This window comes from Hydra viridissima, unplaced genomic scaffold (assembly GCF_058129835.1).
Source record: "Hydra viridissima isolate aposymbiotic clone 2 unplaced genomic scaffold, HvirCarnegie_v1 scaffold_10, whole genome shotgun sequence".
Classification (NCBI taxonomy): domain Eukaryota; kingdom Metazoa; phylum Cnidaria; class Hydrozoa; order Anthoathecata; family Hydridae; genus Hydra; species Hydra viridissima.
The window spans coordinates 8,949,121-8,968,798 of record NW_028324309.1 but is presented as its reverse complement, the minus strand read 5'-3'; the positions used below and the strand labels follow the sequence as shown (position 1 = coordinate 8,968,798).

The 19,678-nt window shown below is 37.5% G+C and overlaps 1 protein-coding gene and 1 pseudogene across 1 annotated transcript in view; one reads left to right on the top strand and one right to left on the bottom strand.

Annotated features, from left to right (window-relative positions):
• Nucleotides 1-888: 888 nt before the first annotated feature.
• LOC145181351 (uncharacterized) overlaps nt 889-19,678 on the bottom strand; it is a 61,627-nt gene continuing 42,837 nt past the window's right edge. Inside the window, exons 6-14 of the mRNA XM_090100679.1 lie at nt 9,125-19,678; nt 8,639-8,909; nt 8,498-8,562; nt 8,109-8,253; nt 7,843-8,010; nt 7,697-7,756; nt 5,805-5,848; nt 5,419-5,649; nt 889-1,070 (exon numbers count right to left, since the gene is read on the bottom strand). The exon at nt 9,125-19,678 is cut by the window's right edge and continues 21,570 nt beyond it. Of these exons, the coding sequence (XP_089956805.1) occupies nt 1,048-1,070; nt 5,419-5,649; nt 5,805-5,848; nt 7,697-7,756; nt 7,843-8,010; nt 8,109-8,253; nt 8,498-8,562; nt 8,639-8,909; nt 9,125-19,678 (11,561 nt within the window). The 3' untranslated portion in view covers nt 889-1,047. The remainder of the gene's footprint in view (nt 1,071-5,418; nt 5,650-5,804; nt 5,849-7,696; nt 7,757-7,842; nt 8,011-8,108; nt 8,254-8,497; nt 8,563-8,638; nt 8,910-9,124) is intronic.
• LOC149883016 (uncharacterized) lies at nt 5,912-7,046 on the top strand (annotated as a pseudogene).

Sequence of the window (19,678 nt, the reverse complement as noted above, 5' to 3'; positions counted from 1 at the left end):
ATACCTTTGACATTTTAATTAGGAAGAACGAGGGTTCAGATTTTGACTGCCATATTAAGGCGTTTAAGTTTTGTAATTAGAATTATAATTACATAAAATATTTGGTATTATTTTGTTCATTGTTTGTTGATTACTTTACTTCATTTACATATTGGTTACTAGTTTGTTAATGGATTATTGATTAATCGTTTATTTGTTGATATTATGTAGTTAGACTGAAGTTTAAATAACAAAAATCAGATGAACAAATGATTGTCGGTGATCGAATATGAAATTAACTAAAATCAAATGAAAGATTGGTCGTCAGTGATCGAATATAAAACCGTAACAATCTCTCCTCTAAATCAGAAATTTAAACAGATCAACTTAAAACCGTGTTTTTATATATATGTATATATATATATATATATATATATATATATATATATATATATATATATATATATATATATATATATATATATATATATATATATATATGTATGTATGTATGTATGTATGTATGTATGTATGTATGTATGTATGTATGTATGTATGTATGTATGTATGTATGTATGTATGTATGTATGTATGTATGTATGTATGTATGTATGTATGTATGTATGTATATAACATACATACATACATACATACATTGCACTGTAACTCACCAATACATTAGATATATAATTTATTAATTGCCAAAAAAACGTTTTTTCTAAATTTTCTTTTATCAGATGTACATACATGCAAGAATATAGATATACATACATGAAAGAATATAGATATACATACATGCAAGAATATTTTTCGTGTAAGTATATCTGGTAACAGAAAGAATTTACTTTTCTTTCGTAAATGCAGTATAAGTGAGTTTAATCTATTTAAGTCAAAAGAAATATAACACTAAAGTTCCTTTTATAAATTCCTTTTATATATATATATAGATAATACAACCATATTTAGATAAAAACATAAAATGGTCCTTTGTATATCGTTGGTTTTTTTGCCGAGAATTAACCTTCGTTTTTCATGTCTTTTAAAAATATTTTCTAATATATGAGATCGTCATTGCGACGTTTGAAACGAATCTAGAGAAAGATATTAGAATATTAACAGCAGCTTGTTCATTTTTTAAAAAACTTTGATTTCGTTTAATTAACTGTCAAAATATGTGTTAACCAATAATATTAAAGAATGAGCTCTATATATCGATATTTATCATACATCGATATATATTATATATCAATATACAGTACTGTGAATAAGTTTTAGCCCACTTATTAAAACTCGTGTTTTTTTAACATATTTTGAATAATAGCTTCCGATTATTTTTTTATATAAAATAATGTCTAACTTCAAACAATACTAAACACTATTTTAACAAACAAAAGCAAAATTTATCAAAATTTTACATAGATTTTTGCATTTAGATATCTAACGTGTTTACTTATATTGTTTGCTGATCTAAACCCAATTCGTATCAGCTCGTTTATTTTTATTTTGCTCTTGCATTTTTGTTTATTTATTGCTGTGAAGGCTTCATATTTGATGATAGTACAGTTTACAAAGATATTTCATAGAGACTGCGTGTTTAATATTATTTTTTGCTTTTCTAAGAGCGAAACTTCTAACTTACGTTGTTTTTTTTCTTTTGTATTATTATTTTTATTGTTATTTAAGTAATAAAATGGGTAAAATTCCACTACTGGAACATAAAAAAATTATCGTGCTTCATCCCCGTAAGTAAGCCCACCTAGAGCCGATTGTAGGCAACCTCACTTCGGTCCTAAGTGTGTCTGATGTTTGGTGTTTTTGCGGGACCAATATGGGCAAACACAATTAACAAATAGTGAGCACAACTTTACGGGACCGGTGTGGTTTTAATATGGGCTTCCCATATATAAATTTAGAAGTGGGCAATTCCATATAGGCCCTATTATAGGCTGACTTATATCGGTCATAAGTGTGTTTGATAGTTGGTTTATTTATGGGACCAATGTGGGCAAACGCAACAAAAAAAAAATGTTAAAAAGCAAGATAATTCAACTTTACTGGACCTGTGTGGTTTAAACGTGGGCTTATCTTAGGGAGTGAAAACCTAACACGAATACCTTCGGGTACCCGTAGACGGCTAATTTTAATAACTTTAGTTACCCGATATCCAAGCCTTCGGGTCGGGTATTACCCGATTTAAACTACCCAAATATTACCCGTAGAAGTATCCGATTAACGGGTAATTTTATTACCCGATTTCTTTACCTGAAAATCGAGTAATAAAATTACCTGTAGAAGTACCCGAAAATCGGGTAATAAAATTACCCGATAATCCTGTATATCGGGTAATAAAACTACCCGATAATTCGGATAATAAAATTACCCAAAATCAGGTAATAAACCCGGTCCTCGAACCGAAATTTTGGCGCTATCGGGTATTTTCGTTCTTTTTTTTTTTTACTGTGCTTTTTTAAATTTAACTTCATTTAAATTCTTTTAATATCACATTGATTTCTATTTATTAGTTCCACCCAGCCCGTGTAAGTATTAATTTTTAACTAATTTAAAGTTAATACTTACATGGAGTGGGTAGAACTAATACTCCATGTAAGTATTAATTCCACCTACTCCATGTAAGTAATAATTTTTAATTGAATAATTTCAAATGTTTTTAAACTATTTTAGAAAACATTTGGTGATAATTACATTTATTGTTTAGGATTGCAACTAGAAAAATTTTCATCAGATTTTGAATCTGAAATTTGAAAATGACATTGATTATTTCCCTCTTGAGAAAAAAAAAGTTAGCTGGGAAAACTCAACTTAGTGCCACAACTCAAATTCTTCCCCCTTTATTTTCTGTGGCATTTTCAAGACTAAATGGCAAAGAAAATAAAGGGGGAAGAATTTGAGCGTCAAGTTCACCAAGATTGATAACAACTTTACCGATTATGCCTATATCTTATGAAACACCATTTTCATCTCTTGACATAGCAGCATTGATGACACCAACCCAGTGTACTTGTTTATTAAACACGACAACAGGTTGTATGTCAAAGACGGTAACAACGACATCACCAGTTTCAAATATTGGTGAGTTACATAATTTAAAAAACTCATAAGGATGCCTACCTTGCATATTTTTTAATGTATTTGATTTCAAGCTGAATCAGTTGTTAGTAATTTGATTTTTATTATTTATGATTTATGGCATTATAGTACAGTTAACACTATTTTAGATGTTGTAACAGTACAAAACCATAAAAAATTATGTTTGGGTCAAAGTAAATAAAAGAAAATAGGAGTTTGTTGGGTCCAATATGGGCAAACCATGAAAAACTCTGTTAAGAAAAATAAAATAAAAACATAGGAGTTTGTTGGGTCCAATGTGGGCTAACTATATGGACTAGCCCATATAGGACCCGTTGATAAACCGCAGATAAATTTTTATGGGTCTAATATAGGATTACTACATAGGGCTCATAAAGCAGCCCACATGGGTCCGATATATGACCCATGTACTATTGTTAACTGGGATGAAGAAGGTTATTCTCAACGACAAATTGTCCAAAAAACAAAACATTCAAGGACAGCCATTAGACAAATTATAAAAAAATTTAAAAACACGGGATCTCTTGAGGATAAAATTCGAAGTGGAAGACCTCCAAAGCTTACAAAACATGACATAAAGTATTTAAAAAATGTGTCTCTGCGAAATCGGAAAAAAACCTTTAGTGAACTAGCCCAAGACATTCAGGCTGCGACTGGGACAAATGTTTCCTCGTCTTGCATTCGACGACATTTGCTAAAAGCAAATGTCGTCGAATGCAAGAGGGTTAAGAGGGTGTGTTGCAGTTCGAAAGCCTTTACTACGTCGTGGCAATAAAGAAAAAAGACTTAAATATGCAAAACAGCATAGTAATTGGACGCAAGAAATGTTAAACCGTGTACTATACACAGATGAATCAAAATTTGAATTGTTCGGTAGCAGAAGACGACAGTATAAAAGAAGAAGGGTAGGAGAGGCTTATCGCCCTAATTGTCTACATCCAACAATCAAGCATGGGGAAGGTTCTGTTTTAGTTTGGGGTTGTATTTCATCATCTGGAGTAGGTGATTTAATCAGAATTGATGGCAAACTGACAGGAGAACAGTATAAAGAAATTCTAAGACATCATGCAATACCATCTGGAATGAGACTAATTGGTAATAATTTCATTCTACAGCAAGACAATGATCCCAAACATTGTTCCCGAGTGGCCAAAAAATATTTACAAGACATGTGTGAGGAGGGAGTTCTTGAAGTAACAAACTAGCCTCCTCAAAGTCCAGATTTGAACATTATTGAACATGTTTGGGATTATTTAGATAAAAAAAAAAGCTGAATATAACCCCAAAAATGTCGAAGAATGTTTTCGAATATTAAAAAGAGACTGGGACAATATTCCACAAAATTTCATTACAAATTTATATGCATCAATTCCCAGGAGATTCGCTTCTATGATCAACGCAAAAGGCGGACATACGAAGTATTTATTGTTCTTTCTTTTTGTATCATATTTTATCAAATTATTTCTAGATATTTTTGTTTAAAATATGTGTCTATAAACCTGATTTTTTTTTAAAATCAGGTTTATAGACACATATATTTTAAATAAACTTATGGTGGGCTAAAACTTATTCACAGTACTGTATATCATTTATCGATAACAGCATTTAATCTGCTCTGTAAATCGACGATACTTTAAAAGACATACTCATGACTCAAAACATGCGAAGGTGCTTATAAAAAGCTACTTTCATTCCAATTAATACTTAAAGAGGCAAAATCAAACACTTCAGTAAAATGTTGAAAGAATATAACCTTTCTGAATTGTAAAAATAAACAACTAAAGAAAACCAAAAGAAAAAAAGAAAATCTAAAAATACGAAATATCTAAAGTTTCTTTCACTAAAATCTGGTAAAGAGGCTAACAGTAATGAAAATAACGTGTTTGAAAAAAGTGACAAAATATTGAAAACTGCTTAAATATTTGAGGAGATATAAAAAAAAAACATGCAAAACACTTGCAAACAGTAACTAATAATTTAATAATGATAATAAAAATAATAATAATAATAATAATAATAATAATAATAATAATAATAATAATAATAATAATAATAATAATGATGATGATGATGATAATGATGATAATGATGATGATGATGATGATGATGATGATGATGATGATGATGATGATGATGATGATTGATGATGATGATGATGATGATGATGATGATGATGATGATGATGATGATGATGATGATGATGATGATTGATGATGATGATGATGATGATGATGATGATGATGATGATGATGATGATGATGATGATGATGATGATGATGATGATGATGATGATGATGATGATGATGATATAAAATAATACTCTAAACATACCTTCTGAGTCTTCTGAGAAATTTGATTCTGATAAATCTTCACCATAACCAATAAAATCATCAGAATCCGGAAAAAAAGAATTATAGCTGTTCTCATCTGAACAATCCATAGTGCTCTGCCTGCTGCTAAAACCATTATCTTCAATACTTGATTGAGATGTAAGTTCATATCTGCTTGATTCAATTGAGGCATCAGAATAATAATGTATTGTTTCTGAATCTGTGCTTAATTCTTAACAAACAAACAAAAAATCTAACAATTTGCAGATACAAAATACTTTAATATACAAAAAAATTTTAACTAAGTTTATTTTGCTAATAAAATCTTCCAATGTAAAAATTCAGACTATAAACACTATCTTCTAGGACTGTTGTGTCAATTAATACCTGAGTTTGTATCTCTTGTCTGAATACTTTGTTGAACAATTGAACTAAATAATGAAATAAAATAAACTGTAACAGAAGTGTTTTGTTATTTACACCAAAGTTGTTAGATGGTAAGTATTCAATTATTATTTTTTTTTAACTCATATTGTTTCAGAAAAAACTCTTTCTGAAATAAAAATGGATTGCTATCATATTTATTTTAGATGGAAATGATTTCTAAAGCTGCAATAAAAATTTTTATTTTCCACTGGTTTTTGACTTCTAATCATTTCACTGGAAACTGTAATTAGTTTTTTCTTACAGGAGGTAAAATAGTTTCTTTTCAAATATATTTTCATTTAGAAATATTTAAAAAAATACAAATAAATGCTATTTTTTGTTTATATAAACATTTCTAAAAATTAACCTTTGGTAATTAAATAAAATTATAATAAAAAAAGGAGATTCTCTTTGTGGTGAATAGGGAACTAAAGTATCCAAGCTGTATTAAATTATTTTTACATTCTATATTTACATATGTAAATTTAAATATAAGAATTAGAAAAGATGATGTTTATTGACATTAAAAATGTTATCATGTCAAAAATGACTAATCGTTGCTGAAAGAATCTGATTTTTAGCTTTAAAACAGCAAAGCAATGAAAACATTGTATTATATGCACAAAGATTACCCAAAGCATCACATTTTTGTAACTTTGAAAAATTAGAAAAAGACGGCCAAAGTGCAGAAGATGATCTAATTCAAATGAGATTAATTGATGGGTTGCACTCTTCTGATCAGAGAATTAAAGCTCTTGAAATGTTACAAAATGGTGAATCTCCTTAACTAGAATCATGTGTTGATTTCATCAGACAGCTGGAACAATATTCTTTTTTTAGTGCACAAAACAACATTGATTAAAAATAAAGATAAACCAAATCAACACAAATACTGCGGTCTTCAACACATGCCACAAAAATGCCCAGCTTTTGGAAAAAACTATACCACTTGGGAAACTAAACTATTTTAAATATGTATGCAAATCAAATATTAAATATGAAAGAAAAGTAGATGAAATAGAGAATGATGATGCAAGTGTTTATTCTATTTTCACAAATGACTCAAACTCAGAAACAAATGACTGTAATACAAAAATGATACTGGAATCCTCAACAAAAATGCAAGTATTTTGGCGCTACACATTGAATGTAAAAAGAGTAAAACCCTATTGCAAAGCTCAAAACATGCAAAGGTGCTTATAAAAAGCTACTTTCATTCCAATTGATACTTAAAGAGGCAAAATCAAACACTTCAGTAAAATGTTAAAGGAACATAATCTTTCTGAATTGTAAAAATAAACAACTAAAGAAAACCAAAAAAAAAAAAAAAAAACTATCACTCTTAGAATGAAAAAAGATTAGCTATTGAATAGATTTAAACCAAAATAACATTTTAAACTTAAAAATAACAAAAAACAAGTCTTGGCCTTAAGGAATAATAAAAATCCAAAGCCAAGTTCAAAACTTGCCCAGTGCAAGCAAGGCCAAGCTAAATATAATGCTTTTTCATGATTTACTTTAGACTATTTTTCACAAAGATAACAATATTATCACTGAAAATATAGGAACATCCAAATTAATCTTGTTGCTGTATATAATTCAACTTTTATTCATTATGTAAAACAAATTTATTGTTGTATTCAGTATTATTTATTGCTGTATTCAGTACAAGGTTGGACCATTGCAGGTCATATCTTTTATATTTTTTAACTGCTTCTTTTTCTCAATGTTACAGCTTTTTAGGATAGTAACTAAAGATATCAATTTTGCCATTTTAAATAATATCTGCCTAGTTATTCATAACACTTACTGGATTTATATATATTTTTCCTAACGCACTAAACAGAAATTACCTATTTGATAGACTTAAAGATGCATCAATTGATATTCTATCAACATAAACCACATCTTGCCTTAAAAAAAAAAAAAAGTCATTAATTTGATCAAACACAAATTACATTAACGTAAAAAAGTAACAAAATATGTTGAAACAACATACACAGTACTTATAGAATTACTATCTGAAATAGGACAACTGTTTCTTGGGATATCTGAGAAAAACTGCATAGATGATAGAGAGGAATACTCATCATCTTCTATTAACACTTTATCAGTCTCTGATTTAATAGGGACTGCATATCTTTGCCCAGTTTTTTTGTATAGAAACCTATTGGAAACAAACAGCTATTACTTATACAGGATAATTGCATTGTAATAATTACTATGAACTCTTTCTCCTCCTCAAAATCTTCTTTATAAACTTACATTAAGCACCATAGTAAATATCCGATTGCAATAACAGCAACAAACAATAAAGCCCCTATTGTTGATAATCCAACTACGTAACTATTTCTGATACTATTGGTTGAAAAGGAGCTTTCTGTTGCTTGACTCGCAGTTGTATTCTGTGCTAAATTTGTATGAAAACAGTTAGTATTCTTTAGATAAAGAAAATTTGGATAACATTAGGGAAAAAAGAAGAGAAGCTATTGGATGTTATTTAAGTGATTATACCATTGCTTATAATTTCAATGCAATTTGCTTTGAATAAGATTTTAAGGGGGAAAATGGTCCACAAGAAAGCATTGAAAGAAAAACAATGAAAAAAAAAAATTTAATAAAAGATTCTATCTAAATGTATTCAAAAGTTTCACCTGGATCAGTTGTATTTTGAAATTCTGAAAAATTATTTTTGGATTTAATGCCTGTCACATAATATCTATAAAAAATAAATTACAATAAAAATGTTCAATAAAGTTTGATTGAGTGCTAATATTTGTTTAAAAATTGCATACAATATGTTTCTGTCTGTAGGTAGAGGTGCATTGCAAGGCAATGTGCTGTTCTTGGGATCAGCACATTCTGCTTGTGTACCTAACATAATAGGTTTTAAATTTGAAGAAGCTTGAGTTTCAGCATCCCTGCGTTTCCTAGTGGTCCCTGAATTAGCAACAGTTGGTGCTGTGATAGTGTAAGCAAGGTATTTTCGCATTTTATTTTTATTGACATTAGGTCTATACATCACATCAAACCATGAAGTGCGAGGAAGATACTTATAGTAACCAACTAAATTAAAAGTTTCTATGTAAGTTTGTAAAAATTTGGGTATTATTCAGATAGAGAAATTATAGTAGAAATAAATATAAAATTTTTAACAAGGATAAAAAGACAAAAGCTAAAAACAAATTCCTAAATGCTAACTATAAAATAAGTAAATAAAATTGATTTAATACAGTAAAAATAGAAATTTGGATATTTTGTTAAACTAATAAAGATCATACAGTCAGGATCAAATGAAAAATCTGCTTGAACATCTATGTCATATGAGTCATATCCTGGTGTTATTGTAACATTAACAGGTTTTGTTGAGTTAGATGAACTAGAGCTGCACGAAGATTTCAGAACTGTAACACGAAGTTTTAATATATCTGAAGATAGGGCACCAGAATCCTCAGCTATTACAGAAAGGTCATAAAAACTGTAGTCATTCTTTAATGTACTGTTAACACGAACTTCACCTAAGTTATTTATTTTAAATGCATAATCAGAATTTCCATCAATAATTTTGTATGTAAGTTGTGTACTATCTTCATCATATGCTGACAAAACAGAAACAAGTCGATCAACAGCAACATTTTCTTCCAGGAAAACATCTTTTGATTGAAAAAGAAAAACTGGATTTTCATCATTTACATTAAGAATATTTAAGATGACAATAGTAGAAGTGTTACTATAGGGTAAGTCCTTAAAAGCCACAAAAACGCATATATACAAAGTCTTAACAATTTCAAAATCAAAGGGCATGACTGTGAAAATAGTTCCATTAGAAGAATTCATATCTAAATATCTACTAAAATTTGAATTGACCACAAAAGAATAAAACAGAGTAACATTTAAATTTCCCTCTGAAGGAGTAATACTAAAACTGAAATTTTTGTTTTCCTCGAAGCTTAACTCATAAACAGGTTTCTTGAAAGAAAGCAAAGATGACATAACAGGAGCAATATCAATGTGGACAGAAGCAAAGCCACTAGCAAAACGTTTGGGAATTCCATTATCATGGACATATACCACCAATAAATAAGACGAACAAGAAAAATAACTCAAATGCTTTATCAAAGACACCAATCCAGTGCTATTATCAACACTAAAAGTGTCCAATGAATCACCTGAAGCCAAATACGTAAGTCTACTATTTTCACCAGCATCTGGATCAGACGCCAATATCTCAGCAACTACTGAACCTATCTCAATAAACTCGGAAATCAACACACTGAAATTGTACTGGTGGAACACTGGACTGTTGTCGTTTACATCCTTAACCTGAATGACGACCAACGCTTCAGCTTTATCCTCTAGTGCTACTGATCTTGCGACGTAAACGCTGAATTTTAGAACTTCAATCTCTTCGTAATCAAAAGCTACTTTGCTGACGATCTGTCCATTGGATTTGTTCATTTGCAAGTAATGGTTTTCTAGTTCACCTTGCGACATAGAAAATACCAGCGTGTCGTTTACGTTTGCTTTCTGCGCTGTCGCAGTCATTTCAAAAGGACTGTTTTCGATCGCAAACTCCTCAAACATTACCTTTAAGAAACTAGGCATGTATGTGGAGCCGGGGCAAACTTCAATGTACACGTAAGCGTTGTCGTCAGCACAAAGGCTGGGACTGCCGCTGTCGCAGACCACGACAGTCAAATAGTAAGAGGAGAAAGAGAGGTAACGCAAATGTCTCTTCAAAGAAACCAATCCTGTGCTGTTTTCCACTCTAAAAGTGTCCGATGCATCACCTGTAAGCGAGTATGTGAGTCTGCTGTTTTCACCAGCATCTGGATCTGAGGCCAAAATCCTTGCGACTTCCGAACCAATCTTAGTTCCTTCGGACAGCACCACACTGTAGTTGTACTGATCCAACTGAGGCTTTTCGTTGATGTCGTTCACCTTCACCGTAACAAGTGCCGACGAAAGATGGATGCCGTCAAAGGCTTGGGCTGTTAGCACGTACTCTTTCCTACGCTTGAAATCTAGCCCTGCCACCAGCGTGATCACACCGGTCTGCTCGTTTATGTCAAAAGTGCCGTTTAAACCCAAGAATGAATACTGCAGAGCCTCTAAATTGTCCCTGTCGTATGCACTTACGTTTCCAACCACAGCACCAACAGAGCTGTTTTCGTCCACACTGAAGACATACGGACTAGAGTTCAAAAACTGCGGGCTGTTGTCATTTATGTTAATTATCGACACGGTCACCACTAAATCGGCTTCGCTTCTCAACAGACCCTTGTCAACAGCGCTAATGTGGAGCTCAAACTCGCTGCGCTCTTCATAATCTAACGCTTTTGCCACAACCAGCTGGTCTGTTCCGTTCACTTTGAATACCGCACCCGGATCTCCACCAGTCACATTGTAAGAGATGGGGCCGTAAAGGGATGAATCCCTATCGCTAGCCGAGTTGAACAAGCTACAAACTACATAACCGATCCACGCATCTTCCGGCACTGACAAATAAGCCGTTGGCTCGTTGAACACTGGACTGTTGTCGTTTACATCCATAACCTGAATGACGACCAACGCTTCAGCTTTATCCTCTAGTGCTACTGATCTTGCGACGTAAACGCTGAATTTTAGAACTTCAATCTCTTCGTAATCAAAAGCTACTTTGCTGACGATCTGTCCATTGGATTTGTTCATTTGCAAGTAATGGTTTTCTAGTTCACCTTGCGACATAGAAAATACCAGCGTGTCGTTTACGTTTGCTTTCTGCGCTGTCGCAGTCATTTCAAAAGGACTGTTTTCGATCGCAAACTCCTCAAACATTACCTTTAAGAAACTAGGCATGTATGTGGAGCCGGGGCAAACTTCAATGTACACGTAAGCGTTGTCGTCAGCACAAAGGCTGGGACTGCCGCTGTCGCAGACCACGACAGTCAAATAGTAAGAGGAGAAAGAGAGGTAACGCAAATGTCTCTTCAAAGAAACCAATCCTGTGCTGTTTTCAACTCTAAAAGTGTCCGATGCATCACCTGTAAGCGAGTATGTGAGTCTGCTGTTTTCACCAGCATCTGGATCTGAGGCCAAAATCCTTGCGACTTCCGAACCAATCTTAGTTCCTTCGGACAGCACCACACTGTAGTTGTACTGATCCAACTGAGGCTTTTCGTTGATGTCGTTCACCTTCACCGTAACAAGTGCCGACGAAAGATGGATGCCGTCAAAGGCTTGGGCTGTTAGCACGTACTCTTTCCTACGCTTGAAATCTAGCCCTGCCACCAGCGTGATCACACCGGTCTGCTCGTTTATGTCAAAAGTGCCGTTTAAACCCAAGAATGAATACTGCAGAGCCTCTAAATTGTCCCTGTCGTATGCACTTACGTTTCCAACCACAGCACCAACAGAGCTGTTTTCGTCCACACTGAAGACATACGGACTAGAGTTCAAAAACTGCGGGCTGTTGTCATTTATGTTAATTATCGACACGGTCACCACTAAATCGGCTTCGCTTCTCAACAGACCCTTGTCAACAGCGCTAATGTGGAGCTCAAACTCGCTGCGCTCTTCATAATCTAACGCTTTTGCCACAACCAGCTGGTCTGTTCCGTTCACTTTGAATACCGCACCCGGATCTCCACCAGTCACATTGTAAGAGATGGGGCCGTAAAGGGATGAATCCCTATCGCTAGCCGAGTTGAACAAGCTACAAACTACATAACCGATCCACGCATCTTCCGGCACTGACAAATAAGCCGTTGGCTCGTTGAACACTGGACTGTTGTCGTTTACATCCATAACCTGAATGACGACCAACGCTTCAGCTTTATCCTCTAGTGCTACTGATCTTGCGACGTAAACGCTGAATTTTAGAACTTCAATCTCTTCGTAATCAAAAGCTACTTTGCTGACGATCTGTCCATTGGATTTGTTCATTTGCAAGTAATGGTTTTCTAGTTCACCTTGCGACATAGAAAATACCAGCGTGTCGTTTACGTTTGCTTTCTGCGCTGTCGCAGTCATTTCAAAAGGACTGTTTTCGATCGCAAACTCCTCAAACATTACCTTTAAGAAACTAGGCATGTATGTGGAGCCGGGGCAAACTTCAATGTACACGTAAGCGTTGTCGTCAGCACAAAGGCTGGGACTGCCGCTGTCGCAGACCACGACAGTCAAATAGTAAGAGGAGAAAGAGAGGTAACGCAAATGTCTCTTCAAAGAAACCAATCCTGTGCTGTTTTCAACTCTAAAAGTGTCCGATGCATCACCTGTAAGCGAGTATGTGAGTCTGCTGTTTTCACCAGCATCTGGATCTGAGGCCAAAATCCTTGCGACTTCCGAACCAATCTTAGTTCCTTCGGACAGCACCACACTGTAGTTGTACTGATCCAACTGAGGCTTTTCGTTGATGTCGTTCACCTTCACCGTAACAAGTGCCGACGAAAGATGGATGCCGTCAAAGGCTTGGGCTGTTAGCACGTACTCTTTCCTACGCTTGAAATCTAGCCCTGCCACCAGCGTGATCACACCGGTCTGCTCGTTTATGTCAAAAGTGCCGTTTAAACCCAAGAATGAATACTGCAGAGCCTCTAAATTGTCCCTGTCGTATGCACTTACGTTTCCAACCACAGCACCAACAGAGCTGTTTTCGTCCACACTGAAGACATACGGACTAGAGTTCAAAAACTGCGGGCTGTTGTCATTTATGTTAATTATCGACACGGTCACCACTAAATCGGCTTCGCTTCTCAACAGACCCTTGTCAACAGCGCTAATGTGGAGCTCAAACTCGCTGCGCTCTTCATAATCTAACGCTTTTGCCACAACCAGCTGGTCTGTTCCGTTCACTTTGAATACCGCACCCGGATCTCCACCAGTCACATTGTAAGAGATGGGGCCGTAAAGGGATGAATCCCTATCGCTAGCCGAGTTGAACAAGCTACAAACTACATAACCGATCCACGCATCTTCCGGCACTGACAAATAAGCCGTTGGCTCGTTGAACACTGGACTGTTGTCGTTTACATCCATAACCTGAATGACGACCAACGCTTCAGCTTTATCCTCTAGTGCTACTGATCTTGCGACGTAAACGCTGAATTTTAGAACTTCAATCTCTTCGTAATCAAAAGCTACTTTGCTGACGATCTGTCCATTGGATTTGTTCATTTGCAAGTAATGGTTTTCTAGTTCACCTTGCGACATAGAAAATACCAGCGTGTCGTTTACGTTTGCTTTCTGCGCTGTCGCAGTCATTTCAAAAGGACTGTTTTCGATCGCAAACTCCTCAAACATTACCTTTAAGAAACTAGGCATGTATGTGGAGCCGGGGCAAACTTCAATGTACACGTAAGCGTTGTCGTCAGCACAAAGGCTGGGACTGCCGCTGTCGCAGACCACGACAGTCAAATAGTAAGAGGAGAAAGAGAGGTAACGCAAATGTCTCTTCAAAGAAACCAATCCTGTGCTGTTTTCCACTCTAAAAGTGTCCGATGCATCACCTGTAAGCGAGTATGTGAGTCTGCTGTTTTCACCAGCATCTGGATCTGAGGCCAAAATCCTTGCGACTTCCGAACCAATCTTAGTTCCTTCGGACAGCACCACACTGTAGTTGTACTGATCCAACTGAGGCTTTTCGTTGATGTCGTTCACCTTCACCGTAACAAGTGCCGACGAAAGATGGATGCCGTCAAAGGCTTGGGCTGTTAGCACGTACTCTTTCCTACGCTTGAAATCTAGCCCTGCCACCAGCGTGATCACACCGGTCTGCTCGTTTATGTCAAAAGTGCCGTTTAAACCCAAGAATGAATACTGCAGAGCCTCTAAATTGTCCCTGTCGTATGCACTTACGTTTCCAACCACAGCACCAACAGAGCTGTTTTCGTCCACACTGAAGACATACGGACTAGAGTTCAAAAACTGCGGGCTGTTGTCATTTATGTTAATTATCGACACGGTCACCACTAAATCGGCTTCGCTTCTCAACAGACCCTTGTCAACAGCGCTAATGTGGAGCTCAAACTCGCTGCGCTCTTCATAATCTAACGCTTTTGCCACAACCAGCTGGTCTGTTCCGTTCACTTTGAATACCGCACCCGGATCTCCACCAGTCACATTGTAAGAGATGGGGCCGTAAAGGGATGAATCCCTATCGCTAGCCGAGTTGAACAAGCTACAAACTACATAACCGATCCACGCATCTTCCGGCACTGACAAATAAGCCGTTGGCTCGTTGAACACTGGACTGTTGTCGTTTACATCCATAACCTGAATGACGACCAACGCTTCAGCTTTATCCTCTAGTGCTACTGATCTTGCGACGTAAACGCTGAATTTTAGAACTTCAATCTCTTCGTAATCAAAAGCTACTTTGCTGACGATCTGTCCATTGGATTTGTTCATTTGCAAGTAATGGTTTTCTAGTTCACCTTGCGACATAGAAAATACCAGCGTGTCGTTTACGTTTGCTTTCTGCGCTGTCGCAGTCATTTCAAAAGGACTGTTTTCGATCGCAAACTCCTCAAACATTACCTTTAAGAAACTAGGCATGTATGTGGAGCCGGGGCAAACTTCAATGTACACGTAAGCGTTGTCGTCAGCACAAAGGCTGGGACTGCCGCTGTCGCAGACCACGACAGTCAAATAGTAAGAGGAGAAAGAGAGGTAACGCAAATGTCTCTTCAAAGAAACCAATCCTGTGCTGTTTTCCACTCTAAAAGTGTCCGATGCATCACCTGTAAGCGAGTATGTGAGTCTGCTGTTTTCACCAGCATCTGGATCTGAGGCCAAAATCCTTGCGACTTCCGAACCAATCTTAGTTCCTTCGGACAGCACCACACTGTAGTTGTACTGATCCAACTGAGGCTTTTCGTTGATGTCGTTCACCTTCACCGTAACAAGTGCCGACGAAAGATGGATGCCGTCAAAGGCTTGGGCTGTTAGCACGTACTCTTTCCTACGCTTGAAATCTAGCCCTGCCACCAGCGTGATCACACCGGTCTGCTCGTTTATGTCAAAAGTGCCGTTTAAACCCAAGAATGAATACTGCAGAGCCTCTAAATTGTCCCTGTCGTATGCACTTACGTTTCCAACCACAGCACCAACAGAGCTGTTTTCGTCCACACTGAAGACATACGGACTAGAGTTCAAAAACTGCGGGCTGTTGTCATTTATGTTAATTATCGACACGGTCACCACTAAATCGGCTTCGCTTCTCAACAGACCCTTGTCAACAGCGCTAATGTGGAGCTCAAACTCGCTGCGCTCTTCATAATCTAACGCTTTTGCCACAACCAGCTGGTCTGTTCCGTTCACTTTGAATACCGCACCCGGATCTCCACCAGTCACATTGTAAGAGATGGGGCCGTAAAGGGATGAATCCCTATCGCTAGCCGAGTTGAACAAGCTACAAACTACATAACCGATCCACGCATCTTCCGGCACTGACAAATAAGCCGTTGGCTCGTTGAACACTGGACTGTTGTCGTTTACATCCATAACCTGAATGACGACCAACGCTTCAGCTTTATCCTCTAGTGCTACTGATCTTGCGACGTAAACGCTGAATTTTAGAACTTCAATCTCTTCGTAATCAAAAGCTACTTTGCTGACGATCTGTCCATTGGATTTGTTCATTTGCAAGTAATGGTTTTCTAGTTCACCTTGCGACATAGAAAATACCAGCGTGTCGTTTACGTTTGCTTTCTGCGCTGTCGCAGTCATTTCAAAAGGACTGTTTTCGATCGCAAACTCCTCAAACATTACCTTTAAGAAACTAGGCATGTATGTGGAGCCGGGGCAAACTTCAATGTACACGTAAGCGTTGTCGTCAGCACAAAGGCTGGGACTGCCGCTGTCGCAGACCACGACAGTCAAATAGTAAGAGGAGAAAGAGAGGTAACGCAAATGTCTCTTCAAAGAAACCAATCCTGTGCTGTTTTCCACTCTAAAAGTGTCCGATGCATCACCTGTAAGCGAGTATGTGAGTCTGCTGTTTTCACCAGCATCTGGATCTGAGGCCAAAATCCTTGCGACTTCCGAACCAATCTTAGTTCCTTCGGACAGCACCACACTGTAGTTGTACTGATCCAACTGAGGCTTTTCGTTGATGTCGTTCACCTTCACCGTAACAAGTGCCGACGAAAGATGGATGCCGTCAAAGGCTTGGGCTGTTAGCACGTACTCTTTCCTACGCTTGAAATCTAGCCCTGCCACCAGCGTGATCACACCGGTCTGCTCGTTTATGTCAAAAGTGCCGTTTAAACCCAAGAATGAATACTGCAGAGCCTCTAAATTGTCCCTGTCGTATGCACTTACGTTTCCAACCACAGCACCAACAGAGCTGTTTTCGTCCACACTGAAGACATACGGACTAGAGTTCAAAAACTGCGGGCTGTTGTCATTTATGTTAATTATCGACACGGTCACCACTAAATCGGCTTCGCTTCTCAACAGACCCTTGTCAACAGCGCTAATGTGGAGCTCAAACTCGCTGCGCTCTTCATAATCTAACGCTTTTGCCACAACCAGCTGGTCTGTTCCGTTCACTTTGAATACCGCACCCGGATCTCCACCAGTCACATTGTAAGAGATGGGGCCGTAAAGGGATGAATCCCTATCGCTAGCCGAGTTGAACAAGCTACAAACTACATAACCGATCCACGCATCTTCCGGCACTGACAAATAAGCCGTTGGCTCGTTGAACACTGGACTGTTGTCGTTTACATCCATAACCTGAATGACGACCAACGCTTCAGCTTTATCCTCTAGTGCTACTGATCTTGCGACGTAAACGCTGAATTTTAGAACTTCAATCTCTTCGTAATCAAAAGCTACTTTGCTGACGATCTGTCCATTGGATTTGTTCATTTGCAAGTAATGGTTTTCTAGTTCACCTTGCGACATAGAAAATACCAGCGTGTCGTTTACGTTTGCTTTCTGCGCTGTCGCAGTCATTTCAAAAGGACTGTTTTCGATCGCAAACTCCTCAAACATTACCTTTAAGAAACTAGGCATGTATGTGGAGCCGGGGCAAACTTCAATGTACACGTAAGCGTTGTCGTCAGCACAAAGGCTGGGACTGCCGCTGTCGCAGACCACGACAGTCAAATAGTAAGAGGAGAAAGAGAGGTAACGCAAATGTCTCTTCAAAGAAACCAATCCTGTGCTGTTTTCAACTCTAAAAGTGTCCGATGCATCACCTGTAAGCGAGTATGTGAGTCTGCTGTTTTCACCAGCATCTGGATCTGAGGCCAAAATCCTTGCGACTTCCGAACCAATCTTAGTTCCTTCGGACAGCACCACACTGTAGTTGTACTGATCCAACTGAGGCTTTTCGTTGATGTCGTTCACCTTCACCGTAACAAGTGCCGACGAAAGATGGATGCCGTCAAAGGCTTGGGCTGTTAGCACGTACTCTTTCCTACGCTTGAAATCTAGCCCTGCCACCAGCGTGATCACACCGGTCTGCTCGTTTATGTCAAAAGTGCCGTTTAAACCCAAGAATGAATACTGCAGAGCCTCTAAATTGTCCCTGTCGTATGCACTTACGTTTCCAACCACAGCACCAACAGAGCTGTTTTCGTCCACACTGAAGACATACGGACTAGAGTTCAAAAACTGCGGGCTGTTGTCATTTATGTTAATTATCGACACGGTCACCACTAAATCGGCTTCGCTTCTCAACAGACCCTTGTCAACAGCGCTAATGTGGAGCTCAAACTCGCTGCGCTCTTCATAATCTAACGCTTTTGCCACAACCAGCTGGTCTGTTCCGTTCACTTTGAATACCGCACCCGGATCTCCACCAGTCACATTGTAAGAGATGGGGCCGTAAAGGGATGAATCCCTATCGCTAGCCGAGTTGAACAAGCTACAAACTACATAACCGATCCACGCATCTTCCGGCACTGACAAATAAGCCGTTGGCTCGTTGAACACTGGACTGTTGTCGTTTACATCCATAACCTGAATGACGACCAACGCTTCAGCTTTATCCTCTAGTGCTACTGATCTTGCGACGTAAACGCTGAATTTTAGAACTTCAATCTCTTCGTAATCAAAAGCTACTTTGCTGACGATCTGTCCATTGGATTTGTTCATTTGCAAGTAATGGTTTTCTAGTTCACCTTGCGACATAGAAAATACCAGCGTGTCGTTTACGTTTGCTTTCTGCGCTGTCGCAGTCATTTCAAAAGGACTGTTTTCGATCGCAAACTCCTCAAACATTACCTTTAAGAAACTAGGCATGTATGTGGAGCCGGGGCAAACTTCAATGTACACGTAAGCGTTGTCGTCAGCACAAAGGCTGGGACTGCCGCTGTCGCAGACCACGACAGTCAAATAGTAAGAGGAGAAAGAGAGGTAACGCAAATGTCTCTTCAAAGAAACCAATCCTGTGCTGTTTTCCACTCTAAAAGTGTCCGATGCATCACCTGTAAGCGAGTATGTGAGTCTGCTGTTTTCACCAGCATCTGGATCTGAGGCCAAAATCCTTGCGACTTCCGAACCAATCTTAGTTCCTTCGGACAGCACCACACTGTAGTTGTACTGATCCAACTGAGGCTTTTCGTTGATGTCGTTCACCTTCACCGTAACAAGTGCCGACGAAAGATGGATGCCGTCAAAGGCTTGGGCTGTTAGCACGTACTCTTTCCTACGCTTGAAATCTAGCCCTGCCACCAGCGTGATCACACCGGTCTGCTCGTTTATGTCAAAAGTGCCGTTTAAACCCAAGAATGAATACTGCAGAGCCTCTAAATTGTCCCTGTCGTATGCACTTACGTTTCCAACCACAGCACCAACAGAGCTGTTTTCGTCCACACTGAAGACATACGGACTAGAGTTCA